We start from the raw sequence: 25,033 nt of genomic DNA on the forward strand, positions 1-25,033 counted from the left end.
GTTTGATTATTTTTTATTTGGAGCTGAAGAAACCAGCAATGGCGTGTAGTTCAAGAAAGTGAACAAAAGCTGGATTTCCAACTCTTTTTCCTGTTTGCATCAGCTCAGTCGTTTTTATTTCAGTTTTATTCCTTTTTCCTTTCCTTGCAATGGCTGGCTCGAATTGGTTGCTGCTCGTCTACATTGGCGTGGCCTGGGTTGCTATAAATATTGTATTCCTTGTCGTTAAACCCTCCCGGATAGAGCTGGTCTCTCCGCTGCACATACGCTTCACAACACAGCGGCTAAACCGCCCCATACACACGCTGGCCAGCCTGTCGATTGTGCGCACACCGCTGGGCACACGCATCACCAACATGTTTTATGATCTGGGCATCTGCGTCGCCCTGGTCGGCATGCTGACATGCCTGGTGTTGCTAGCAGTTGCCAGCATGCAGATAGCGCTCAGCCTGTCAGCCAGACTCGGAGCTGTCAGCCAGATATTGCATGCTCTGGCAGCCGTCGTTTTTGGGGCAGCGGGCCAGGCGGACTTGCCCCCCACACAGCGGCCGTTGCAGAAACGGATGCCCATCAGTGACGGCAAAAACCGCCAGTTACTGCAGCCGGTAATTCCAGGCGTCACCTTGCCGCTATCGCACATCTGGTACTATCTGCTGTCTTTGGCTATCTGTGCCATCGTGCACGAGCTCGGCCATGCGCTAGCCGCTGCCTGGTCATACATCCCTTTACGCAGATTCGGAGTCTTCATCATGGGCATATACCCGGGGGCCTTTGTCGATCTGTCCAAGGACGACATGGACAAGGCGCCTGTGCTGCAGCAGCTGCGTGTTGTGTGTGCGGGCGTCTGGCACAACGCAGTCACGGCCATGCTGATCTACCTGTTGGTGTATTCGGGTGGGCTCTCCCGGAGCTTTGAGTTCGCCGGCTGGCAAAAGATCGACGGCGTGGCAATCATGGATATCGAGCATACGTCGCCTTTATTTGGAAGAATTCCGGTGCTCAGTACAATCTACCGAATCGACGATGTGGACTTGTCTGGGAAATCCGGGCCCTCGCCGATTGCCCGGTGGACCCGGGCGCTGACTGCGACCCAGGCTAACCAGGACACAGCCGAAAGCGGGTTCTGCGTCACTAGCGAGGAGAATGTCGATGACGGGCTCTGCTGCGAAATGTCGCCCCAGTACCCGATGGGCGAAAGCCCGGACACGGACATTTTCTGCTTCGAGCCGTACCGAAGCCCAAACGCCACCAGCAAAATCACCAAGCGGTCCAGGGTTCTATTGCTGGATCCGGCCGACCCGCCAACCCGATCCACAATGTGCTTTGACCTGCGCGACGTCCTGGAGCGCACCGGCCAGCACCGCTGCAGGTCCAGCAGTGAGTGTCCAGGTCGCCACGCCGCATGCGTCTTGCCCAGGTCGCCGTACCAGTCGAGCCGGGTCGCTCGCATCTACTACACGAAACCCGACATGACCAACGAAATGACCATATATGTCGGGTCTCTTTCCCAGCTCTGGCTCGACGTGCATGCCAGCTCGCTGGTCCCAAGGCACTCGTGGCTGCCCCAGCGTATTCCGTCCTGGACCGAGTCGCTGCTGCAGTACGTTCTGTCCTTCTCCATTGCCCTGTGTCTGCTTAACGCTATACCGGCGTGGTACTTGGACGGTGACCATGCGCTGAGGCTGGTGCTGGCTGCGATTGAGGGAAAGATGGATGCTGAGGCTGCCGTGGTGCTGGGAAAGACTGGCGAGAGGGTGCACAAGATCGTGACCGCGTGTACTACGGTGCTGCTGGGATGGTGCATTGCTGGGTCAATTTTAGTATTGATACTGTAGCCCTTCCTTAAAAACTTTCTTAGAATACAGTAGCTGGGCGGGTTGCCGTGTTCACAATGACGTTGCAGTCGCGCTCTGGATACTTTGGTCCTACCGAGAGAATAGTTGTCAGCGGAATCGGGACCGGCAATCCGCTCTTGTCTACGATCTCCGGCCGGTGCAGCGCATCGGCGGGCAGTGCAAAATCAAAGTCCTTCAGTAAGTTTGGAATCGTTGTCAACAGAGAGATCCACGCCAGATTGCGTCCTGGGCACTTGAACTGGCCCGTATTGAACGCTGCCAGGTTGTTTTTCGCTGCACTGTTGTTCAAAAACCTCTCGGGGTCGTACCGCTCGGGGTCTGGCCACAGGCTCGCATGGCAGCCGAGAGCTGCAACATTGACGCTGACGGTGGTTCCCTCCGGTAGGAAATAGCCCTGGAACGTCGCTCCGCCCTTTGGGACCACCCGTGGCAACTGCGTGCTTGACGGCGCCCGGATCCGCATCGACTCAAATATGCATGCCTCAATGTACGGCAGCTCGGCTCGGCATTCGGCTGAGGTTATCAGGTGGTCCGGCGCAAACTTCGACCGAACCTCTGCCACCGCCCGTTGATAGCAGTCCGGGTAAAGCAGCAGGTAGTTCAAGGTCCATGTCATGGCCAGGGACGTCGTGTCGGTACCCACCATCAGCATGGTGGCGCTCTCGGCGGTAATCTGCAGTGGGGTCATGCGGCTCTTTGACATCGGGTCCTCGGCATCAAGAAGCGCCTGCAAAATATCCTTGGGCTTCTCGCCGCCCTCCAAATTCTGCTGCCGTCTGCAGTCGGCTACTGCCTCAACAAACTCACTAATATCTGCCTTGGCTGCACGGCCATGCCTGGTCAGCAGGGAGAATGGGAAATACGCATTGCACGGCACTGCCACATTGAGCACTGCGTAGTTTGTCAATGCATGCAGCCAGCTAAGAAAACGCTGGTTGTTCAATGCATCTGGCTTTTCACCATAGCACAGCGTGCTTATCACGTCGACCATGCAGAGCGAAAAGTCCTCTGCGTAGTTCACCTGCTGGCCAAGTCGCTGGCTCCATCTCTGCTTCAACACCCTGATGCCACACTCCATGATGATCTTTTCCATTCCTGCCAGATAGCTGGGCGTAAACATGGGGCCGAACTGCCGTCTGCGCATCCTGTTCAGCTCCGGCGAGAGCGTCGACAGAATGGTGTCGTCGATTATCGCCATTGACTGGTAAAAGTCCGACTTGCGGAACTCGTACGAGCTCATGATTCGCTTGCAGTCGTCTGGATGGCTGACTGAAACCATATCGGGTGCCATCACATAGATGTCGCCGTACTGGTGGTAGTCGCTCCGACCCTTAGCTGACGTTGAGCCTGTCCCCATTGTATAGTAGTAGGAAAGGTAGCTGAGCCGTGCGAGCCAGGGGCCGGGGATCTTGCGCAGCGGCGAGATGAACAGTCGGTAGATGACCTGGGATGCTGCGTAGGCAGCGACAGCGCTAGAGAGGTAGTAGACAAGCATTGTGCAGTCAAAAACAAAAAAGTTGAGATAGAATGACACAGGATACAGCTGCCTATACAAGTCTTAGGCGACTTTATCTCTCCATTGTTTAAGAAGGATATTATTCTTTTTGGGATGCTGATGCACATGTCGTGCTCTTCACCTTACCCGATACATCGTGCCATGTGCATGTACCACTGCAATAGTCCTGACGAACATGTTTTTATTATATATTCGCTTGATCTTTCACAGCACCCTCTTGGTCACAATGACATTGCAGTCGCGTTCTGGGTTCTTTGGGCCCACAGTCAGCGCATGGGTGCGTGGCATCACCACCGGCAGTCCACTCTTGTCGGTTTTGTCCGGACCGTACAGCGCTCCCTCCGGAAGCGAAAAGTCATAGTCCTTCAGGAGGTTGGCAAAGATCGTGATCATCTCAATCCAGGCAAGGGCTCTTCCGGGGCAGATGCGCACGCCAGTGCTGAACGTCATGACCTGTTGCTTGAGCTTTGGGTTGTCGATAAAGCGCTCCGGCATGAACCTCTTCGAGTCCTTCCACAGGCTCTGGTGGTGGTTCATCCCGGCAACATTGACACCGATAGTTTTGCCGGCAGGAATAAAATGGCCCTGGAATGTCGCTCCGCCAGGAGGCACCACTCGTGGCAGAATCACCCCCGACACAGCACGGATGCGCATGGACTCGTAGATGCATGCCTCGACATATGGTAACTGACTGCGGCCCTCGGAGTAGCCGATCAGGTGGTCGGGCGCAAACACCGACCGCACCTCCTCCACAGCCTTGCGGTAGCACTCGGGGTAGAGCATCAGGTAATGCAAGGTCCAGGTCATCGTCAGCGAGGTTGTGTCTGTGCCGCCAATCAGTATGCCAATGTTTTCCGCAGTCACCTGCGACGGCGTCATCTTTGCCTTCGACTCGGGATCCTCGCCGTCGATAAGTGCCTGCAGGATGTCATTCGGGACCTTCTGTCCCTGGCGGATTTGCTCGCGCCGGTGCTCAGCTGCAGCATTGCCAAAGTCGACAAACTCCTTACGGCTCTTGAGCAACGGGCGGCTGATCAGGCTCAGCGGGAACTCGGTGATGGACGGAATGGCTGCCTTGAGGATTGCAAGCCAGTTGTACCACACCACCCAGTTAACAATCTTCGATTTGTTGTTCTCCAATGCATGGAACCGCTGGCCATACCCGAGCGCGCTGATGACATCAAAGGTGGTCAGCGAAAAGTCCAGGCTATAGTTGATTTTCGCCGACCCGCGGTAGTCGCCGATCAGCTTGTCCCACTTTTTCTTGATTGCCAGCACGCCGCACTCCATGATCGTCGGCTCCATGCTCTGCAGCGACCCCTGGGTGAAGGCTGGCCCGATCTGGCGCCGCCGCATGTGGTTGAAATCCGCGTCCTTGGTTGTGAATATGGTCTCGTCGATCAGCTCGAACGCCTCGTAGAACTTGTCCTTGACGAACGCGTGTGAGCCCATCACCGTGCGGCAGTCGGCCGGGTTGGACAGCGTCACAATATCAGGCGCCACCACGTAGATGTCGCCGTATTTGTAGTAGTCGTCCTCGCACATATCTGGCAGTTTGCCTAGCACTGTCATGACCCGCATGTACGACATTGATGTGCGCGACAGTATGCTTCCGGGAAGGTGGCTGATGGGTGAGAAGAACAGACGGTAGAGCATCAATGTGGTTCCATAGATGACCAGACCGCCGACGAGTAGGTGCACATAGGTGACGCTGTATGCCTCGAGCAAATCGCCAATGGCGTCGAGGATAGCCATTATTGCGTGAAAGGTGTTCAAGCTGCAAGCAATTAAGAAGGAAAGGGATATAGGAACGGCAATATTGATAGAGGCGTGAATGGGGCTCGTTGGCGTCTTTATAAGTGTAGAAACCCGACTATTAGAATACAGCGGCATATGAGGTGGGAATGCCTCGGATGAAGAGACGGTTTTGAGATTTCATGTGCTGCCGCATTGCTTAAGAGATGTATCTCAAACACTGGCCGCTCTTCTTTTTGGCCGACGAACGAAATGCGATCTGTGCAAAGGACGCAGGAAAATCCCTTGTATTTTTTCAGCTCTTGTACAATTTCCGCCGCTTCCCAGACATATTCTCTGGCGCCCCGCATGACCTACCTGTGCTCAAACTGGATGCTGATCAGCTGTACCCCTGCTCGTATGCAGACGCACGCGAAAGTAGACGGGGGGCACGGGCATGTAAGCAAAGTGCGGGTGGTCCCGCGTTGCGGCCGACCCAGAGTGTGCACATGCGACCTTATGTGCACTTTCACACTCGGTACCGCCATGTACACGATCTGATCTGGTAATGTTCCACACGATTACTGCCCTGCCAATCAGCGGTTCCAACTCAGCCCAGCGACTGCTTCCTGCAACTGATATTCGCCCCAGGCACACCTGATAGTCCCAGCAGCCTGCTCCTTTGTTCTGCTGCTCCAATTCACACCGACACACAACTTTCACACATAATTCAGCATTATATTATGCTTGCAGCACCGCGATTCGGCGCCTCGGGGCTGCGGCGAACGTACATTTCGCGGCAGTCCGTGGTAATCGCCGAAAGCTACCTGCGACACCGGCGGCGAGGTGCTGCGAGCTCAGTACTGCAGCAGAGCTCGGCGCTAGCCACAGATAGACAGACAGGACAGACTCGCACTGCGCGGCAGATCGTCGATCTGGTGCAACGCGGGTTCTCGGAGCCGCCATTGATAACAAAGCGCGAAGAAAAGTACTCGCAGGAGGAGATTGAGTTTGCGATCTTCCGGCTCCGGCGAAAGCTGCGTCGGTTCCTACTCCATAGACGTACGGCAATGAAGCTGGAGGCAATGTGGGAGCTGTATGTGGAGATCAAGCGGATGTCGGACTGGCGGATCAATGCCGAGCAGCTAGACCAGTTCCTACGGGCTATTCTGAGGAACGGCGAGCGGACAGAATGGTGCAGTCGTGCCGAGCAGCTGCTGGTGGAGCTGTCTGAGCGCACTGAGGAGGCGGACCCGGCCATATACATGTCCCTTTTGCGGGTGTATGCAAAGTTCGGTGATATTCAGCGATTCGAGCATGCTGCGAAAACCGCAAAAGTCAAGTTCGGGCCAGCCTGGACTGCTGAGCAGAGTGATTTTGTCGAAACACGGGTAGTAGCCTATAGCAGAGCAGGTATGCCAGCTCAGGGCGAGCAGATCATGGAAGACGCCTTTGGAGCCACAGGTCAGCCTGTCCGAGCATTGCGTGAGCTGCTGCTATCGTGGACACGCAGCAAGGACGTGGATCGGGCGTGGGCGAAGATGTCGGAGCTGCTGAAAATCGGCATGGGCAAGGGCACGCGCGAATGGAACGCATTGCTACACATGCACGCAGTGGATCTGCGGTATCGGTATGAGCTTGTTGAGCAGGTCCTGGGTAGAATGCGGAAAGCAGGGGCAGAATGCGACCAGGTGACATATAATATCATGATGCATGCGTGTCTTTTGCGTGGCAAGCAGGTGCTATGGAAGGACTGGCACAAGCGCATGGAGAAGGCAGGATACGCGCCCGATGTCTATACGTACACTGCCCTGGTGAGCCAGCTGGTGAATAACGGCCAATGGGGCGAGGCGCTGAGCATCATCAAGCACATGCGCACAAGCAACATCCAGCCGACTGCTGCTACATCTGTTGCCGTCATGAGTATGGAGCGCAAGCGAGGGCATGCCAGGAATATCATGGGCAAGTTTCGGCAGAGCGTTCTCAAGGGAGCGTCGATCTCGGTCAACGAATTTACATCAGTGATGAGCACGGCGCTGGAGAACCCGCGACAATGGGCCACAGAGATTGCGCTTATTATCCGGTGCTTGGAGGAGGGCTTGGTCGGTGAGAGCGCTGTGGTTGATGCTCTTGCTGCGCGGTTGCCTGGTCTGAATTCAAGCAGGCTGTCCAGCCGGCCTTTGGTTAATCTGCTGCATCAGGATGCAGTGGCTGTTGGTGCGGTTATCGAGGAGGGCGCTCCAGAACGGCAACAAAGAGCCACAGATTGCGGCTGGCAGCAGGCGTAAATCGTTCCCAGAGACGCTCAATGTGGTTATTCGGACACTTTTGCGCAACGGACATCTCCAGCAGGCGGAATCGCTTCATATCCACGGCCCGGGACGCCAACATTGAGCTAAGCTCGCCATATACCCTGCTCCAGATCCTCTATTATTCGCTACGGTCCGGGAGCGGCCCGTCGACAGCTGGGGGTAATAGAGAAAAGATCGAGCATGCTCAATATGTCCCGCCCACGGTCCTGCCATCAACCTTGCTCATCCACTACGTCAAAGCGAACAACTTTGATGCTGCTCGCACGCACTACGACAAGCTTGAGCAGCTCGTTGACAATTTCCCGTCAGTCCATGCATTCAACGCAATGCTTATGTATGCATCGGCCACGAGCGACATTGGCGATTTCGAGATGAAGTGGCGGCAGATGGACGCTCGAGGAGTGCTGCCCAATGCGGTCAGCCATCAGACGCGCCTTTTCTGCTATTCAAAATCAGACGATCTGCTCAAGACACGTCGGGCGTATACGGACATGCTTGACTACGGCTACCTTCCCACGTTTCCGGCGGTCAGCGCTGTTGTGCGCTGCTGTGTGCGCTCACGGGACATCAAACTCGCGCAGACAATTATCCGGCATGCTGAGCGTGAGTGCAATGTAGCACTGAACACAACAACGTACAACTACGTGCTCATGGCGCTAGCCGACCGCCTGTGGAATGCCAAGATTGTCAGAAAAATGTTCCGGAGTATGCTGATGACGTCCGATGCTCGGCTGTGTAGCCCAATCGAGGATAACTCGCAGCAGATCGAGGCGGAGAAGCGGCGGTTCGTCGACCTGCGCGTTCTCGAGAGCGAGCATACACGCCTAGGAAGCTGGCTGATGCGGCCATCAGAAGAGCGCACGTCGTCGAGCCGCCTTCGTCGTGCATTAGTCAACTGGCTCACATCTCGAGCAGCCTTTTCTGCTGCACCGTCGCTGACGGATCTGCACAATGTCCCTCGGAAAGCTGGCAAAGGCGGCAAGAAGAATAGGAAGGCCCATGCAGCAACGACTCAAGACCCTCAGCAGCAGCGAGATGGCAATGCAGCGGTCTGCTGCCGCCCCAGTCCCCGCGCCACCTCCAGATGCTACTACGTTTATTATTTTGCTGCGTGCATATGGAAAGCAGGGCCAGTGGTCCGCCGGTGCTCCATGTGTGGGACACTCTGCTAGCCTTCAATAAGCGCGTCGATCGACTGGCATGTGAAACACCCGTATGCAGCAACATACCGTATTTCACCGTTCAGTCGGAATGGTCGGGTGGGTCGCCTTGGCACTTGTGAACCTGGGCCAGGCTGCCCAGGCCCGCGAGCTCTGGGAGACTGCCAAAAGCAATGGTGTTCTCGGCGAATCAGTTCGCGATATCGACATGATGGACGTGCTGCAAAAGCTCATGTCTGAGAAAGTCGGCACTCGCCAAGACAACTAGAACAAAAGTATATGCAGCAGAAATGATATAGAACTACGTTCACCATATATATCGGACATACTGGCAGGCGAATGTGCAACATATACTTTATTTAAGGGGGATATTGAATGTGATGGAGAATGGTATGCATTTAGTGGATCGTAGGCCTGCATATCTGTCTTCAGTTCCACATGGCGCATAAATGTGAAGGAGATGATAGTCAGCACGCCAACAGGGACAAATACATAGAACGCTGCGTGCATGCTGTCCTGACCAGGCCTTAACCAGAGCGATAGCGGATATTCGAAGATAGCATATTGCTGTGAAGGAGACTCTGATCCCCGAGGCTTCCTATGATGATCCGGGCGTATAAGGGGTATTGAGCGGCAATCTCGAGTGTCTTCGACTTCACGTGGCTGTTTAGGAGCGAGTTGATGACACTGCTTATAATAAGCCCGCCGAATATACGCACAAACATCGTCGCAGCCTGTGATAACCGCCATATCCTTGCCCTCAACAGATGACTGGCTAACCAGGATCGGAGTCTGATTGCATAACCCCATACCAAATCCAGGCGATAAAGATGAACCCGATGCGCTGTCCAATGTTCGAGTTCTCGTTGTAGACCAAAAGTAGGCACGGTCCCAGCGCCAGGAATAGCGCCCCGATCCTTGACATCAGCCGGTGGCGGCCGGTCTTCATAACGTATATGCCCGATATCGGCGCAGAAACAATTGCTCCAGCAACGAACGGGAGCAGGTGCACACCCGACATGAGAATCGACACATTCTTGATTGCCATTTCCCAAACAGGAATGATCAGTATGACGCCGTACATGATCGCACCGAGGAACAAACAGGCGAAGACAGACGCAGCAACGTTGTCAACTCTAAAGAGGCGGACTGGTATGATTGGCTCCTTTGGCATGGATACCATTCAGCTGCAATAAAGGCTCCGAACAAGACAATGCCAACAATAAGGCACACAAGAACTTGTGCCGACGACCACTCGTATTTCTGTCCACCCCATGAAAGCGCCAGTAAAATCGGAACGATACTGATTGTGAACAAAAAGCGCTCCCAAATAGTCCAAGCGCTTGATGTTCTCCCTGAATATTTCCTTGCGGCCGCGGCAGCTTAGAGCCTAAAGATTAGTGCAAGGGAAACGACACACACGGGAATGTTGATCCAGAAACGCAATGCGCCAGGAGGCGTTCTCTGCAATAGCGCCACCAATGATGGGCCCGACAGCCGCTCCAATACCCAAAGATGATAGGTCATTAAGCTAATGAATGTACCACGGTCACGCTCGCTGGTGATGTCGCCGACGATAACCAGCGACAGGTTCATCAGCCCACCTCCTCCCAGGCCCTGAAGTGCACGGCTCGCAAACAGCATCTTCATAGATTGTGACGCGGCGCACAGAATCGAGCCGATGAGGAATATGATAATGCTTGTGCAGAGGACCTCAACTCGGCCAAGCAAGTCGCTGAGTCGCCCCTGAAAGCACAAGGGTGATGGTTGAGGCAAGCATGTAAGTCGTGAATGAATCCAGATAGCCTCCTCAAGGTCGTTGAACTTGCTGGCAATGGGAACATAGATGCTTGCTGTAATGGTTCCATCGAGAGAGGCAATGAACATCACGCATGTAAGCCCAAAGAAAGCCGTAATTAGCTCGGGTCTGGTTAGATTGACCACAGCACCGCCGCTCTCCGCACCGCCACTCTCAGCACCACTAGCCTTCTCGGAGATTTTCCCAGAGATTCCTGGAGTTCTCACCGGCTTCAAGCGCAACAGCAGACCTGCTCGAGTTGACAGACAGGCTGTCCATCGTCGGCGATAGGTGTCTTGTCAGAGTCTGGCGACAAAGAAATATCTTTCATGACCGGTATGCGACCTTATAGCGATAGAAGAGCGATTACTAGAAAGAATAGGAATGGAGAAAAGGGTATTATAAAGCCAAAAGGATGTTACTGCCGCATCGGAGGATAAAGAATCAATATCAAGAACGTGAGGGCGTTTATTTGAAGAAGACGCACTTGCATCTTATAGCCAGCTTGTGTTGGCCTGGGGTTTTTTTTTCTGGTGGCACTAGTGTGCAATGTTCCCAAGGAACTCTGGCGCACAGCCCCACATCCCTGTTTTGCTTTTCCAACTGAGGGACCACTCGTGTAAGACTTTCTGAGAGCTGCATAGTAGCGTGCTCCCTTCAGCCATTCGTCATATTGTTGTTGGCAGTGAAGAATGGAGCGGGAGTAGGGAGTTTGGCAAATTAGGTGTCCCGACGGTAGATGTTGATATTCTAGTTATCGTAAATGTAAACAAGAAGGGAACAATAGCGTAATACAGCCACAGTCATTTTGTATATTGTTGCGAAAAATCTTTCTGGGAACATGTTGCCCAAGAGAGCGCAAAAATGTCGGAGCCGAGCCCCCCATCATTCGCTCGGTTTGCCAACTACTGGCTGATTCAATCGAGCATTGGGCCTTTTGTTATTCAGCCTTAAGTTCGTCGCGGAATAGCATGTCTTGGCAGTCGCATAAACTACTTCAATTTCTGCCTGTCAGTAAAGAAACACCATCCGATATAGAATATTTGAAAATATCACAGTATCTCTACTCGCTGGACAGGTCTGAGAGGAAGCCCCGGTATCCAATAGCAACTAGCGCTCAGACATCGTGCTATGGCTGAGAAAACTGCTGTCTATGGCATGGTGCAAAAGCAGTTGCTGTTTCCGGAAGCCATCGCCTGTGGGCCGCAAATACTCCCCAGTGGCGCAATAACATTTTATGTAATCAAATCACCAAATTGCGATATGCCATGGAGTCCCTATAAGGTATGTTCATATCAACTAATTGTCTTCTTTCTCTCCCGCATCAGCTCGACATGCTTGATGATGAAAGCATGAGCTGACAAGAAGGGCACTGTATGCGATCAGAGGGAAGAAGGACGAGTGTATGCCCTCTGACCATATCCGAATCAGCCGATCGCGAACATCGACAGGCATTTCGCTGCTGAACATCAGCGCTTGGTCGTGGAGAGAATCGGCAACGATCTGTGTGCTATCTGGAATAAAGAGCGAAAACTGTCCCGATTTTTGACCTGAATCTGGCTGTTCATGATTGAGTTGCCTAGACTGCTGCCCAGGACGCCGCCAAATGAACGTAAGAATGTAATGGATGAGGCAACCACTGCCATGTCCTTTCCAGGCTACTGACGCCTGGGCAACCAAGTATCAGCGACTGAATCAGAAACCCGCCGCCGCAACCGCAGGTAAAAATGAATCCGACACGCTGACCCATGCTAGGATTTCCAGTTGAGCAATAGCAAAAGACAGGCGCCGGCTGCTGCCAGCACAGGAGCCAACACGGACCACTGGGCGCACACAGCCGACTTTTGACAAGTAGATTCCAGTAACTTGGCGCAGAGACAATTGTTCCTGCCATGTACGGCAATACGTGCAGGCTGGCGTTAATGGGCCGAAGGCATGCTTTATGGTCATTTCCCATATAGGGACAGCGAGTATGACGCTAAACATAACCGCCCCATGTCGCGTTGCCGCAAAAGACGCACCAAAGACATTTCTATGAGTGAATAAACGGACCTGGGATAGTCGGAAGGGTGGCAAACAATGCCTCAAAGACAACAAAGGCGCCAAGGACTATGGAGCCACCAACAAGGCAGGCAAGGACAGTGGCTGACGTCCATTTCGTACTCTTGGCCACCCCACGACAGCGCAAGCAGGACAGGAATGGTGCCAGCCAAAAATAGTGCGTTGCCGATGAAGTCCACGCGGTGGATTTTCTCGCTGAATGTGCCATGCGGCGTTGGCAGTTTAATCGCCCAGGTAACCAGCAGGAAGCATACTACACAGATAGGGGATGTTGATCCAGAAGACAATGCGCCAGGAAGCCATGCTCGACGATTCCGCCGCCCATGACTGGCCCGATAGCTGATGCAATGGCCCAGGCAGCAGAGAATATGTCCAGCGTATTTGCCGCGCTCGCGCTCGGACACGAGGTCGCCGAGAATGACTATGGAGAGGCTCTGGACAACGCCTCCACCGATTCCCTGGATGATGCGGCTGGTTAGTAGCATGTTCATCGACTGGGATACATGCGCACAGGATTGATCCGACAAAGAACACGACAATACCGATGCATGTAGTTTCCATGCGGCCAATAATGTCGCTGGTGCGGCCGGCAATAGCCATGGCAGAGGTTGATGCGAGAAGATAGGTGGTGACTACCCAGATGGCACGGTCGAGGGCGTCAAATTTGCTGCCGATTTCAACATATATAGAGTTGATGATGGTGCCATCCAACGCGGCCAATAAATACCAGGGCGTTTAAAGCGGCAATTGCAGAATGGAGCTGGCTTGGGCGGTACTTGCTCAAGATTCACATCCCGAGGCTCTAATCCTTGAGCGATTTCTGGATAAGGTGGCAGAGTTGGTATTCTTTTCCTCAATATCCATTTCTGAAAAGCTAGTATAAATATCGGAGCAATACAGGTGGATTATGAAGAGAGCAAGCAATAGCGGGAGGGAGGGAATTTTATTTGCACGTATAGCTACCTACATTGAATTCACACAAGAAGCGGCTTGTTGAGAGTCGAAGACAGTGTGAAAGACAGTTTAACCAAATAGTGCAGAGACAATCTGAAGATAGGCCGCCACACAAGTTGGCTGTGTGAAAGTCAACGATCCGTACAATTATCATTATATCGTTGCAGTGCCATTGCTGGATTGAAGCAAACTATTCAAGCCAGTAGTTGTCTGAGGTTTTCTACATAGGACCATGCATTTTGCACAAGCAGAGAAAGCGAAGCGCCAGTAATGTCAATACACACAAGTCCTCAAACATATCATTTACAACCTTATGTTGGATACGCAGGGTATAAATCAGCTATTAGTTGTGGAGTTTGCACATGAGCTAGCACGAAATTTGTAAACTACGGCTGCTTTAAAATGCCAGACTAAATAGGAAATGGAAAATGACTTGAAAATGTGCTAAGGAGAACAAGGTGAGGACTAGCCCCTCCGAGCTATATATGATGTGCATATGTTTGGGGCTGGCCGATGGTGGCGCAAGGCTCCGCGAGGCCCAGATGTCAACATAGTGCTTTGCACTTGATCCATCGGATCAAAACCAAGTGCTATCCAAACCAACCACAACAACCCCTATGGACTAAACTCGGGCTTGTCCATAGCAGTAGTAATTACCCAAAACAACCTACATATACTTGGAAATAGGTGCCTAGTCCACATCTCAAAGTTGTGTGAAGAGGCTCGTCTCCAAGATTTCTCAGATACTGAACTCGGGGCGCAGCACCCAGAAATTCAGCCCTGACCTATATTGTTCAGCGACTTGTTGGATTCGATGAAGCATACACAGAAATATATCACAGAAGCGGATATTTGGCATAGCCTTCTTCAGCAAATCGCCGATATGACCGACATTCAAACAAAGTTTGTTTTCCTAGGTTGGCCGGCTCCTACGGGTCAATCACAGTCCAGACCACGTTGGCAGCTAGCAGGGCCAGTAGTGCAAATGGTAAAGAGGGGTATGGAGTGTGACCATGTAGTCATTCTTGGATTTTGCCCTTGCATTGAGCGAACAGAGAATTGATCGCTGAAGTATGCCGTGCCACCAGCGATATCCTCAGCATAGCAAGCAAGCAGCAGATGGACAGACATGCCTGCTCCGTGCCCGCACTCCAACGACATCTTCAAGTAATTTTACATATTCATAATTGTTTAAATGAGCTGGTCTAGGCGAGGTGGTGAAGATACTGGCAAAGTCGCTGATGAACATGCTGGAAAGCATATCTCTACTCCCAACAAATGCCCATCAGTGGAAATAATGCACATGGCACAGTCGGCACTTTAGCATAGGTTCGAAGCCCTAGGAGGAACTTGTCCCTCCACCGTGTACGAAAAGGTGCTTCGATTCGCGCTAGGTTCCAGCGGGGCGAGCATGACAGGGTGACGTTGCATTTGGGTGTTCTGTAAGGCCTGCCAAGATCATAATCTCGAAATCCACAGATCAGGGGGCTCCAAACGCAGGACAAGAGCATCACCAGGTGCAAGACACACACAAGCACTGTCTTTTGTTTAAGCAACAGCATTGCATTCTAATTATTCCTCACAACTAATACAATTGCTTTTCCACCCAAATGGCACAGAACGGCGCTGCAAAGTCGAACCCGTTTGGAAACTACTCGTTCATGGAGGCGCAGGGCACAAAGACGACCAAAACCGAGCCAACAACGCCGATGGCTATGAAGGAGAGTCCGTTCGGCAACTACAGCTTCAGAGAAGCCCAGCAGAGCAGGAATGCCGCTGAGCCCTCGTCGCCAATATCAAGCCGGTCCAACAACTTCCGCACGGACGACACAGCACCAGTGCAGAACACCAGCAGCATCCATTCGTTTATGGCAGCGAAGCCCGAGAAGCCCATAGCCTTCGAAGGGTACTCGTTCTCAGAGGCACAAGGCGACAGCCCCAGCATCGGCTGACCCGGCAATACCAGCCATCCGGGGGAGCAGGCCATAGATACTTCGCGAATATCCGACTTGGCAGACGCAGGAGGCAGTAGCCAGTCGGTGCTTCCGTATGACACTCTGGACGACATGGAGCACGGCAGTAATATGGCAGGTGATGGCATCGAGCAGTTCGTGATACGCGCACTGTACGACGAGTTCCGCGACCGGTCAGCAGGCCTAAGATTGACATGATTGTGGAGCTCCGGCTTGATAACGATCCGGATCTGGCCCGGTATCTGGACAAAGGCGTGGACCCGGTGTTCGACCGGACTCTGCAAAAGCTGGGGATGCTGGCCAGGCGACGGGCGCGTGTCATCATTGAGCTTCTGCTTGTGTGGCGCAAGGCGACAATAGACAGCACTGACGAGTTCCCGCTGGACGGCTCGCTAGCCAGCGCATACAGTGCTGGCAAGCAAGCAATGTCGATGCCAAGTCTAACGTCACGGGCCCACAGCATCGCCCGCGACCGGCGCTCTCTGGCATCGGTCTACATCCTGTGTCGCGCCCTGGTAGCAGTGGTCGGGCAGCTCGAGTCGACGCACCTGGAGGGCGATCTGGGAGACCGGCTTGAGGAGCTGGTGTTCCGGCAGGTGCGCGAAGTCAACCCGGCGAACCTGCGACGGTCGCAGAACCGGCGCGACATCCAAGACCTGTATGTCGAGTTGATTGGCAAGATTTCGGAGGTGCGGTTCGCATCAATGAGCGACCGGTTCATTGCAGAGCTGGAGCGGGATCCCGATGGTCAGCGGGGCGAACGACGAGCGGATTGTCATTCTGCTGCAGAACATGCGGTCATTGAAATTGCGGGTGTTTCCGATTGACGCATTGGAGGAGAGCTCGGCGTTTCTTCTGAGCTGCGCCAAATTCTACTCGCGCACGTCAGGCAGTTTGCGGCTGAAGCACGCGTGGGCCACGTTGCTGACAGAGCTCTTGATGCCGATGGCGGCGGTGGTAGATGTCGAGGTCAACATGCCGGAGCTGGTGCAGGCGATCGAGATCATCTACGCCAAGGCGATGAAAATGGCAAGCAAGGTCAGGCACATCAATGTCGCGTTTCCGCTGGTCGCCGCAACCCTGTGCATTAGCCGGCGCGAGGTGTTCCAGCAGCGGTGGCTGGTATTGCTCGGGTACTGCATCCAGCGGCTCAAAGACAAGCAGTTCAGGCGGGTCGCAGTGGATGCAATTCTGCGGATTTTCTGGGTGTATCTGTTCCGGTACCCGGAGAGCAACTCGATGGTGGTCAGGCGGATCGATGCGTTGACGCGGATATTCTTCCCGGCCACCAAACTGCACGCATGGCCAAAGACGATTCCGCTAGATGCATATGTGTATTTCTTGGCCTGTGCTGCGTGCTACAACTTCGATTACATGATGCGGTCGTGGCTACAGACGATGCTGCAGCTGGACAGCGGGTGGCCGGGTACGACAAGAGATGTGTCGGAGCCAGGGCCGATCTTGGATCCACTGAATCCGGCACGCGTCAGCCTGGCGTTCCAGGCATTGCTCAGCGTGGCAGTGATCCACAGCAACAAGGGAGCAGGTGGCAGTGGAGCAGCAGCAACGGCGACAGGAGCAGCACCAGCAGGAGCAGGAGCAGCAAACACAGCTGGTAATGGCAACAAGGCAGGTGGCAGTGGCCAGATGTCATCCACAGGCACTGCAGGGTTGGCGCGGCCGGCGTTCCCAGGGGTATCACAGTTGAGCGGGCTGGACATATTCAGGCAGGTAGCATCAGCAAATGGCATCAGGTCGGACGACTCTGCACCGCTGAGTGTTGGTGCATTGAGTGGACCGGGGGCAGGAAAAGCAGCTGCATTGCCTTACAGGCTTGGCCCAACCGCCCATGGCGAGCTGGTAGACCACCCGGGCATCTGCATTGACAAGCTGCCAGAGAACGTGCGCAGTGCGGTGATAACCACAGTTGGGGTGATTACGCGGTACGTAAACTTCCTATACCCGGTTTTCGGGCATTACGTGTTGGCTGATGAGCGGCTGTGGCGGCTGACGCGCACGGTACCGCCGTTCTCGTCGGTAGTGCTGACAGGGTCGTCGCTGAAAATGAGCAATACAGCAGTGTTCTGGACCCGCGACAAGTCTGGCCTACAGCAAATCAGCAGCAGTGGCAGTCAGGCCGGGGCAATTGCCAGTGGCAGTACTGCAGGCGGTGAGCCCCGAGGGCCCGGTGGCAGCTGGCAGTGGCGGTGGCGGAACCGAAAGCACTGCTGTGGTGGCAGCTGGCACAGGCAATATCAGCAGCGGAGGCGGGGTTGGCAGCGGTGGGAGCGGCTGGCGGAAGCGAGGACGCAGGAAACGGGCGGTACCTGGACACAGGCGGCAGCGGGTCGTCTGGAACTGGACACCTGAGGGCCAGCAGCCACGGACAGCATGGCAGGCAATGGATCTGGGAGGATGACAACGGAGCAACGGTGGCTAGCATCCGGCTCGCAATCCACGGTACCCGGTGGAGCGGCAAGGGTACGTGGATCTATTAACCGTGTATGCACGGTATGTCCGGCGCGCCAATAAGCTGTGGGGCCAGGTGGACACGCGCAAGCTGGTGGAGACGCTGGTGCAGAGCATGCTGCATGTGGACCAGGCGCTGGCAGGCGAGTCGCGCGTCTGCCTGCTCGACATTCTGCAGTCCAGCACCATGTTCCCAGACAGCGAGTCGCGGCTCGTGGCTATAGGACATGCAGTGACACGCACAACGCAAGCTGCTCCGGGCCATCGACGAAAGGTTCAGCGAGATCCTGGTCGGCGGCATCTATGCGCGCGACCCACGCGCGACGGTCTCGTTTACGCGGGCAGACGATCCACTGTCGGACGCCAAATGGCCGTACGATCTGGCTGGCGGGCGGCGAGTCGCACACATTGCCAGCCTCAGCACCACCAGCAGCGTCGATGCGCAGGCGACAGGCGAGCAGACGACAGGCAGCGATGATGAGTCGTATGCTGAAAAGGACAACAATGACTGATGACGATGATGACCAGCAGCATGGACGCAGTGGCCAGGGCATTGGACGCCAAGGTGCAGCTCGGCAAAGTAGGCGAGACGCGCGACCTGAACGGCGGCTTCCTGCACGTGTTCCTCGATCTCCTCGGCCTCCTGGAGGCAGCACTACGGGACCGCGTCGCCGAACCTAGCGACGGGCAGACGACAGCCGTCGGTGGGCGGGATTTGGCCGAGTGGGGCCGCCTGGTCAATGCTGTCGAGGCCAATGGTATTGCACTGCTATGCTCTAGCAACGCTCGTGTGCGGCACGCGGCTGTCTCAGTATTGTGCCGCGTGGGGCTGCTGCGCAGGCTGTTTGCAGCTGGCGAGCCGGAGCCGGTTGGCGGACAGTGGGTATTCAAGACAGCCGAGTCAGCATATGACGTGTTGAATGGGCCGGTGACGCGTGGCTCCGAGTCTGCCATGCTGGACGACGAGTGGGAAGTGCCATTCGGCTCGGACGACACGGACCGGGAGGAGCTGGAGGAGCCGGGCTGAAGCCGCTCGGGCGTCTGGCAGGTAGCTCTGCCACGCGTGACGAGTCGGTGTGGCAGCGACGGTTCCCGGGGTTTGTGCAGCTGGCGGGAACACGACTGGCCGAGGTAATGCTGGTAGCCCGCACCTTGGTGTGCCAGCGGCTGTACCAGATGCAGGCGCTGATGAATCAGTACGCCGAACTGCGGTCTCACGACAAGCTGGTAGCCGCGCGGCGACCTGATCAGAGCATTCCACAATCTGTTTCTGTTCGCTGTGGTCTCGCTGCCACCCGGCGACGGAGCCGGCACACACATGGGCAGCGAGACGGTCATCCGGGCACCTCAGCCGGGCAGCGGCAGTAACCGCAACCGCCTGGCCAAGTCGCTGGCCCGCAAGCTAGGCACCGCTGAAGACCGGCGCCCGCGGCCATAAGCAGGAGCAAGGCGTCGGGCTGGCGTCGGTCGCACAGCTGGTGCGGATCGCCAGTGCCATCCTCAGGACCGACAATCACATGCTGCGCCAACACACAGTCCACGCGCTCTGCCACACACCAGCCGCCCACCTGCAGGAGCTGATGCGCGAGCTGCGGCCGCTGGCTGACGCCTTGTTTGATGACGGCTCTGCCGCTGTCCACCGCAACTACCTGCACGTAGCCGCTGGCAGCGCTGGTCTGGCGATCAAGAGCAACAGTCCGGCCGCGCAGCCGCCGATGCTGCCAACCAGCAGCAACGACGACCTGGCCAGTGACGCGAGCAGCGTGCCGAGCAGCCGCCGGGCCGGCAGCTTCGATGCGGCAGCCAAGGACGATCCAACGGCGGCTGGGTCTACTAGCGTGCAGCGCCGCAAGCGGCTAAGGCACTCGCTGGCGCAGCTGTACAAGCATGTAGCCAGACAACTGGCGGCCCGCGACACCAGCGGCCGTGCGCTGTTCCAGGACGACCTGGTGATATCGCAGCTGATCGCGTATGTGCGCGAAACACGTACGTTCCTGACCGACGCCAACGCCGTGTCAGAGCCCGAGCACCAGGGCCTGCGCATGCAGTTCTGCGGGCTGGTCGAAGCCCTCTACTACTTCCTGTCCGAGCCCGCGACGCAGCCACTGCTGCCCAAGGCCGCCCGCCGCTTCACCCACGAGACCCGCCGCGGGCTGTACCAGCTGTGCGAGCGCTGGTGCGGCCCGGACCCGTCAAAGGACGACCGGCTGCGTCGCGCGGCCCTGCGCTCGCTGGCCGTGCTGTGCCGCGGAGCTCCCGCCAATACAAGCGAGGGCGGGCCACGCGACCAGCCGGCGCTTCTGGCCTGGGTAGCCGAAGCCCTGGCCGACCGCAGCCTGCAGAGCATCGCCCAGCATGCCATTTCGTGGACGGTGTTGGCCGACCCTGCCGGCGTTGAGATGCTGCGTGCGCTGGTCCAGCTGGCATACGGTGACGGCCGCGTCGCCCTGGGCTGCCTGGCTGCACTGACCAGCGTCTTGGCTAGCGACACGCTGCTACCCGAGTGCCAGCCGTGGCTGCTGGTGCTGCTGCTGGTGCATGTGCAGGCCGACCAGCGCATGCTGCGGCGCCAGGCACTGCTTCTGCTGCAGACGCTGCGCCAGGACCCACACATGACTGCAGCCCTGGCCCCCGCAATCCTCGCCGACGTGCCGGTCGTCGCCCGCCGCGCCGCCTGCCAGCTGGCCGAAAATGTGGCCGGGGCTTTCCCTGAGATGTCAGCCCAAATCTGTGCTGAGGTCGCGCACCAGGTTAGTGAATTGCCGGAGCCACGGCTCGCCTGCCTTCTGCGCATCCTGCGGCCCTGGCTCGCCAACGTCCAGCTCGCTGCCTCCGAGCCTCCCCCCAGCATGGCGCCGGGCACTGCCATCAGTGAGGATTCCCAGCACGTGCTCCAGTGCCTGTTGCTGATCACCACACGCGCCGGCGCCGCCCACATCGATGCCATGCAAGATGCTTGGGCGGCGGTGGTCGAAAGCCCCACGCATGGTCAGTGCAATCAGCGCGTGGTCGTGCAATTCCTGGTCACCTTGCTTCTGTGCTTGCGTAGCTCTGCATTGCTGGTGCTTGTGCGACGCGTCTGCGTGTTCCTGGCGCGGTCCACCCACCGCACGCAGCTTCTGGACCAGCTGATTAGCGAAACCTGCCGCCCCTCAGCCTTCGTCCCCCTGCCGCACATTCCCGAGGATCACAGCCTGTGGGCAGAGGAACTTCGAGCAGCCATGGGTCACGGCGAGACTGTGCAGATTGCCACTGGTGCCCTAGCGCTGTACTGCCTGAATGCCATTGCCCTGGAGCTGCCGCTGCCGCTACTGCGTGTTCTACCGCCAGCCCTGTTCGCCATCGCCTACCCAGAGCCATGGGTACGTGTCTCGGCGCGTGCGCTGATCCGCACTCTGGTCGCGCAGCAGCCTGGAGATCCCAAGCCCTTGCTTGCCATTCTGCGCAGCCCTGCGTGCCTTTCTGGCTTCGGCCACCTGGACAAAAAAGACAGCACCGATCTGCTGGACACTTTGCCTAGCGACCTTTTACCGCGCGCCGGCGAGCCGCCAAATGACCAGTCCCGCATCACATTGCAGACTTTGGTGGCTGGGCTCTCGCAAAGCATCTCCTCCCCAGAGTTCGCCCAGTCACTGGCCACTGATGCCGTGAACTGGGCCATGGGGTGCCCGGTGCGCCATATGGCCGCGCTTTCCTTGCAGATATTCAGCTCCCTGGCTATCGAGGCCCAGCATGGCTCGGTGGTAGTCACGCCGACGCGCAATATGGTGCTCCGATTGATCGACCGTCTCTCCAATGTGCTGGAGAATGAGCCTGAGCTGTCCGTATTCGCTGAGACCGTCCTGCATGCCTTGCGTCAGGTCGCCATTCTGGTTGTGCGCAATGCCGACGTGGAGATTGTCAGCGACCTGATGGCCACTGCAATCTCTGTCATGCAGGTCGCTGGCAGCGGCGTCTATGCCGCTGCATTGGGTGTCTTCGAGCGTGTGTTCCCACTGGTCACCGATCACGACAATATCAGGGCCAAGATACGCGCAAAAGCCGGCTTGAATGTCTCTGGCTACCAGCCAGCATTACTGCATGGCCTGAAGTTCAGTGCCTGCCGTGAACGCTGCCTTCGGCTGTTGCGCGAGGAACCGTGCATGGACATCGCGATACTTTCAGTAGCTGCCCACCTACCGTCCATGCTGGAGCCGTCCTGGGACGAAACACCTGCCGACCGCCATGCCCCTGTGACCTCGCTATTCGACAAGTACCACAGCTTTGTGCAGCGGGCATTAACCGGCACAACCGCAGACGAGTCCCGAAAGTTCCTATCCCTTCTGCTCTCCCACCTCTCGTCGCCGACTAATTCCAATAACCTGGTACGCCAATTCGGCTACTGCGCATCCGACCATTCGCCTTCGGATTTCCTCTCGGTGCTCCTCGATCTCTGCTCGCCCTCCATGCGCGCCCGCACCGCCCTCAAACACCTGTCTGCACTGCAGTTCGCCTCTCTCCAGTCGACGCCGCTGTTGGGTGAAATCAGACGCATTGCCATCTCCCTCGACTTATTTGCCAGCGTCCTATCATGCTCGCAGGTGGCCACATTAGCCGTGGATCTCCGCCTCTTGGTGCAACTGAATGTCATGGCCGGCATTATTGCTAAGCGTGCCGAGAGGGCATTGCTGCTGGTACTGCAACGGGCCAGAGAGCGCATCGGCGATGCGGATGGCTTGGATGTCGCCAGACAAGCGCTGGCCAGGATTGTCGCTATGGGCGTCGACGATGAGCACCTTGGCTGTGACGATATTGTCGGGAGTGAGAGTGGAGACGAGGATTTGCTGAGGGATTTGGATGACTTTGATCGTATGTTGGATGAAGCTCTTTTGCAGTAATATAGGCCCCATTTTTACTCTGGATTTTGCTCATGTGGTGCTATATCAGACTCATCGCTACCATTGCTCCGTTGACCACCAACGACTCTGTCATAATGCCCACAAACATATTTGTAAGCACACCCCCATTCCTATTTACCTTGGCTTTCCCAAATAACCACATTTGCCAGTTAATAGTTCAGACACGCTATATATCTGCTTGTTCGCCACGCTGGAATGTGGAATGAGTTCATGTACTATGAATGTAGTTCCTAAACCGGTCGATCATAGGATCCCAGGATCCCAGCCCCTAGGCCACAGTATCCCCCATTGACTTTTTCAAACAACAGACGACATACACAAATGGGCACCTGCCCCTCCACCTTGGGATTCCTCCTTCCTTCTTTCATATAGCATATGCTCCATACGTTCCTATATACATCGCAGAAAGGTGCTTGAAAGGCTAGCGTATCAAAACAGTTGGTGGAAGCTGCTTGCAGTGTATTTCGCACTAGAGATGCTACAATTAAAAACTAACCCCTGCCCCTCACCCACACTAGCAAGCCGACGCTGCAGACACTCTTCATAATATTACTCCATTTCAGATATCTGTAGAAGTGCCTTGGGAGTTTCGTAGAAGCAGATCGCTCCGATTACAGCAAACTCGGACACACGAAGTAACTGGTACGCAACTGGCACGCATGTGCCCGACTTACACCCGAACGCCATCATGATAGACGGAATAGAGAGTATGATAAACCACCAGCATGCCACATGTTGAATGACATCACTTAGCTTCCAAATATGCTCGCGCATACGGCTCAATATCAACTCCACCTCGCTTGGATTTGCACTGCCGGTCAATGAATACACATTATAGACATATTCCTCGACAAACAGCACTACCACAGCCGTGACAAATACTCTGACCATCATTGATGTGGATTTAGCATACGATCCTTTGTGTATCTTTTTCTCAGCGGCCTCGCCCTCCAGAGTAGGAAGCATAGAGTCACCGCCCCGGTCGTTCTTGCTTGAGCTGGGTATTTGGGAGCCGACATGATACCATAGGGCATTTGCCACTCTTCTCTGAGGCAACACAAAGAGGAAAAACCCAATGAACCGCCAGGTACTGTATGCACTCAGGAAGAGCACGCGGACAGTTCCATACCGACTACCCCCAAAGTTCACATTATCAACCAGAGTCACCCCTAGATGCTCCACAAACAGGCCCAATCTCATAATGAAATTCGCTGCTTCGCTCGCATGCGCCAAGGCAAGGTACTGTCTGGTAATAATGAGCTGCCGGAGAAGCCACAGGGAGAGGAGCAAGGGATAGAGCGCAAGATATATCGCTGTGGAGACTGCCGATTTGCGTGTTTGCGATTTGTAGTTAATGTGTGGCATCAATGGACGCGCCCGGTTTGTTGCCAGAACTTCCAGTATCCTGTGATCCCCTGTAGTCACTATTGGGTCCGTATGTCGCTCTTTACCCGAGCTAATGCCGCGTATCCGCAGAGTAACATCAGCCGATGCAGTGGTGCCCGTGGACGCCTTGCCTTTGTCGTGGCCTTGCGTAAGACTGAGGTTCTTCGTTTCCAATTGCGCGGGCTGGTCCCAGAAAAGCGACGGCAGGTATGTTTTCATATGAACCATATCATCAGCAGTGTTGATTGATGTGAGTAACGGCTCTCTGATGGCAGGAGGTATGCCATCTTCTTTACCTATATATAAGATTTTATAGTCTAAAAGATGCCCAACCACCGGCTAGAACCTTATTAATTGGATAGATATATAACTCTTAAGCTTCAACACGAATTTGGATGACTTGTTCCGTAAACTCCTTTTTGATCTTGTGCGGCATCTGACCTCATCGGTGAAACCAGGGTGACAAGCTGGTATTGTAGTGGTCACAGGTCTCCACTAGATATCTCCATTGGTTCAGCGCAAGAGCTGCTCTCATTGTCGGTCGGCCTGATAACTTCCATGGTGTCATCATGGTGGTCATCACCGGCCGCGCAACACTCTTAGGATATTTATTTATGAGTACCTATTGAATAAGGCCATATAGATCTTCTAGCAGTCATACGATATTTGTGAAGTTATTTTATAAATTAATCTGTCTTATGAACATGCGTAAGCAGTAGTATTTGGGCCACAATGGACCCAGTCTGTATAGACTGATTCAAGAGACTGTATCAGTGCTAAGGGTCCCAAGAACCATGCAAGCCAGATCATTTTTAATAAAGAGTTCTTAATGGTATGCATCTGCAATATAGCAAAACTGAACAGCATCATTTCTCTTGCCTATTGAATTTCTCAAATGAATATTACCCGCAGCACT

The 25,033-nt window shown here is 55.2% G+C and overlaps 11 protein-coding genes across 11 annotated transcripts; 6 read left to right on the plus strand and 5 right to left on the minus strand.

Annotated features, from left to right (window-relative positions):
• Positions 1-629: 629 nt before the first annotated feature.
• On the plus strand, positions 630-1,598 carry DL89DRAFT_209298 (uncharacterized protein; the record flags this gene model as incomplete). The annotated part of the gene is made up of 2 exons (XM_040884158.1): positions 630-1,228; positions 1,274-1,598. Coding segments are annotated over 2 exons (924 nt in total), but the record flags the coding sequence as incomplete, so codon positions are not given.
• Positions 1,599-1,691: 93 nt separating this feature from the next.
• Positions 1,692-3,404, minus strand: DL89DRAFT_92585 (putative cytochrome P450 monooxygenase). Its single transcript, XM_040892261.1, has one exon. It carries the CDS (start codon positions 3,349-3,351, stop codon positions 1,855-1,857), a length of 1,497 nt encoding a protein of 498 aa, XP_040739903.1. The 5' UTR covers positions 3,352-3,404; the 3' UTR covers positions 1,692-1,854.
• Positions 3,405-3,499: 95 nt separating this feature from the next.
• DL89DRAFT_270553 (cytochrome P450) lies at positions 3,500-5,309 on the minus strand. The gene has a single exon (XM_040888757.1). The coding sequence runs from the start codon at positions 5,125-5,127 to the stop codon at positions 3,577-3,579; it is 1,551 nt and encodes a 516-aa protein (XP_040739904.1). The 5' UTR covers positions 5,128-5,309; the 3' UTR covers positions 3,500-3,576.
• A 487-nt stretch (positions 5,310-5,796) lies between these two features.
• Positions 5,797-7,612, plus strand: DL89DRAFT_92600 (uncharacterized protein). The gene has a single exon (XM_040892262.1). The coding sequence runs from the start codon at positions 5,850-5,852 to the stop codon at positions 7,392-7,394; it is 1,545 nt and encodes a 514-aa protein (XP_040739905.1). The 5' UTR covers positions 5,797-5,849; the 3' UTR covers positions 7,395-7,612.
• A 1,156-nt stretch (positions 7,613-8,768) lies between these two features.
• DL89DRAFT_270555 (MFS general substrate transporter) lies at positions 8,769-11,091 on the minus strand (the record flags this gene model as incomplete). Its single annotated transcript, XM_040888758.1, has 9 exons — positions 10,645-11,091; positions 10,123-10,606; positions 9,999-10,078; positions 9,791-9,901; positions 9,391-9,743; positions 9,344-9,353; positions 9,111-9,312; positions 8,933-9,078; positions 8,769-8,879 (listed from the first exon to the last, which is right to left on the minus strand). The coding sequence occupies exons 1-9, from the start codon at positions 10,705-10,707 to the stop codon at positions 8,769-8,771; spliced, it is 1,560 nt and encodes a 519-aa protein (XP_040739906.1). The 5' UTR covers positions 10,708-11,091.
• Positions 11,092-14,956: 3,865 nt separating this feature from the next.
• Positions 14,957-15,450, plus strand: DL89DRAFT_92642 (uncharacterized protein). Its single transcript, XM_040892266.1, has one exon. The coding sequence runs from the start codon at positions 15,002-15,004 to the stop codon at positions 15,341-15,343; it is 342 nt and encodes a 113-aa protein (XP_040739907.1). The 5' UTR covers positions 14,957-15,001; the 3' UTR covers positions 15,344-15,450.
• Positions 15,451-16,439, plus strand: DL89DRAFT_92641 (uncharacterized protein). The gene has a single exon (XM_040892265.1). It carries the CDS (start codon positions 15,559-15,561, stop codon positions 16,189-16,191), a length of 633 nt encoding a protein of 210 aa, XP_040739908.1. The 5' UTR covers positions 15,451-15,558; the 3' UTR covers positions 16,192-16,439.
• Positions 16,310-16,699, plus strand: DL89DRAFT_227175 (uncharacterized protein; the record flags this gene model as incomplete). Its single annotated transcript, XM_040884845.1, has 1 exon — positions 16,310-16,699. A coding segment is annotated over one exon (390 nt), but the record flags the coding sequence as incomplete, so codon positions are not given.
• A 1,437-nt stretch (positions 16,700-18,136) lies between these two features.
• Positions 18,137-19,261, minus strand: DL89DRAFT_92632 (uncharacterized protein). Its single transcript, XM_040892263.1, has one exon. The coding sequence runs from the start codon at positions 19,169-19,171 to the stop codon at positions 18,251-18,253; it is 921 nt and encodes a 306-aa protein (XP_040739910.1). The 5' UTR covers positions 19,172-19,261; the 3' UTR covers positions 18,137-18,250.
• DL89DRAFT_92637 (uncharacterized protein) lies at positions 19,106-22,891 on the plus strand. Its single transcript, XM_040892264.1, has one exon. The coding sequence runs from the start codon at positions 19,351-19,353 to the stop codon at positions 22,708-22,710; it is 3,360 nt and encodes a 1,119-aa protein (XP_040739911.1). The 5' UTR covers positions 19,106-19,350; the 3' UTR covers positions 22,711-22,891.
• A 389-nt stretch (positions 22,892-23,280) lies between these two features.
• Positions 23,281-24,318, minus strand: DL89DRAFT_309840 (uncharacterized protein; the record flags this gene model as incomplete). The annotated part of the gene is made up of 1 exon (XM_040890954.1): positions 23,281-24,318. A coding segment is annotated over one exon (1,038 nt), but the record flags the coding sequence as incomplete, so codon positions are not given.
• Between the last annotated feature and the right edge of the window lie 715 nt (positions 24,319-25,033).

The sequence above is a fragment of the Linderina pennispora genome (assembly GCF_002104995.1).
Source record: "Linderina pennispora strain ATCC 12442 chromosome Unknown DL89scaffold_20, whole genome shotgun sequence".
Classification (NCBI taxonomy): Eukaryota; Fungi; Kickxellomycota; class Kickxellomycetes; order Kickxellales; family Kickxellaceae; genus Linderina; species Linderina pennispora.

Bases quoted from the DNA above. Each gene is read 5' to 3' on its own strand.
- DL89DRAFT_92585 (XM_040892261.1), bottom strand. From the start codon at position 3,351: ATGCTTGTCTACTACCTCTCTAGCGCTGTCGCTGCCTACGCAGCATCC.
- DL89DRAFT_270553 (XM_040888757.1), bottom strand. From the start codon at position 5,127: ATGGCTATCCTCGACGCCATTGGCGATTTGCTCGAGGCATACAGCGTC.
- DL89DRAFT_92600 (XM_040892262.1), top strand. From the start codon at position 5,850: ATGCTTGCAGCACCGCGATTCGGCGCCTCGGGGCTGCGGCGAACGTAC.
- DL89DRAFT_92642 (XM_040892266.1), top strand. From the start codon at position 15,002: ATGGCACAGAACGGCGCTGCAAAGTCGAACCCGTTTGGAAACTACTCG.
- DL89DRAFT_92641 (XM_040892265.1), top strand. From the start codon at position 15,559: ATGATTGTGGAGCTCCGGCTTGATAACGATCCGGATCTGGCCCGGTAT.
- DL89DRAFT_92632 (XM_040892263.1), bottom strand. From the start codon at position 19,171: ATGACCGTCTCGCTGCCCATGTGTGTGCCGGCTCCGTCGCCGGGTGGC.
- DL89DRAFT_92637 (XM_040892264.1), top strand. From the start codon at position 19,351: ATGCTGCGCCAACACACAGTCCACGCGCTCTGCCACACACCAGCCGCC.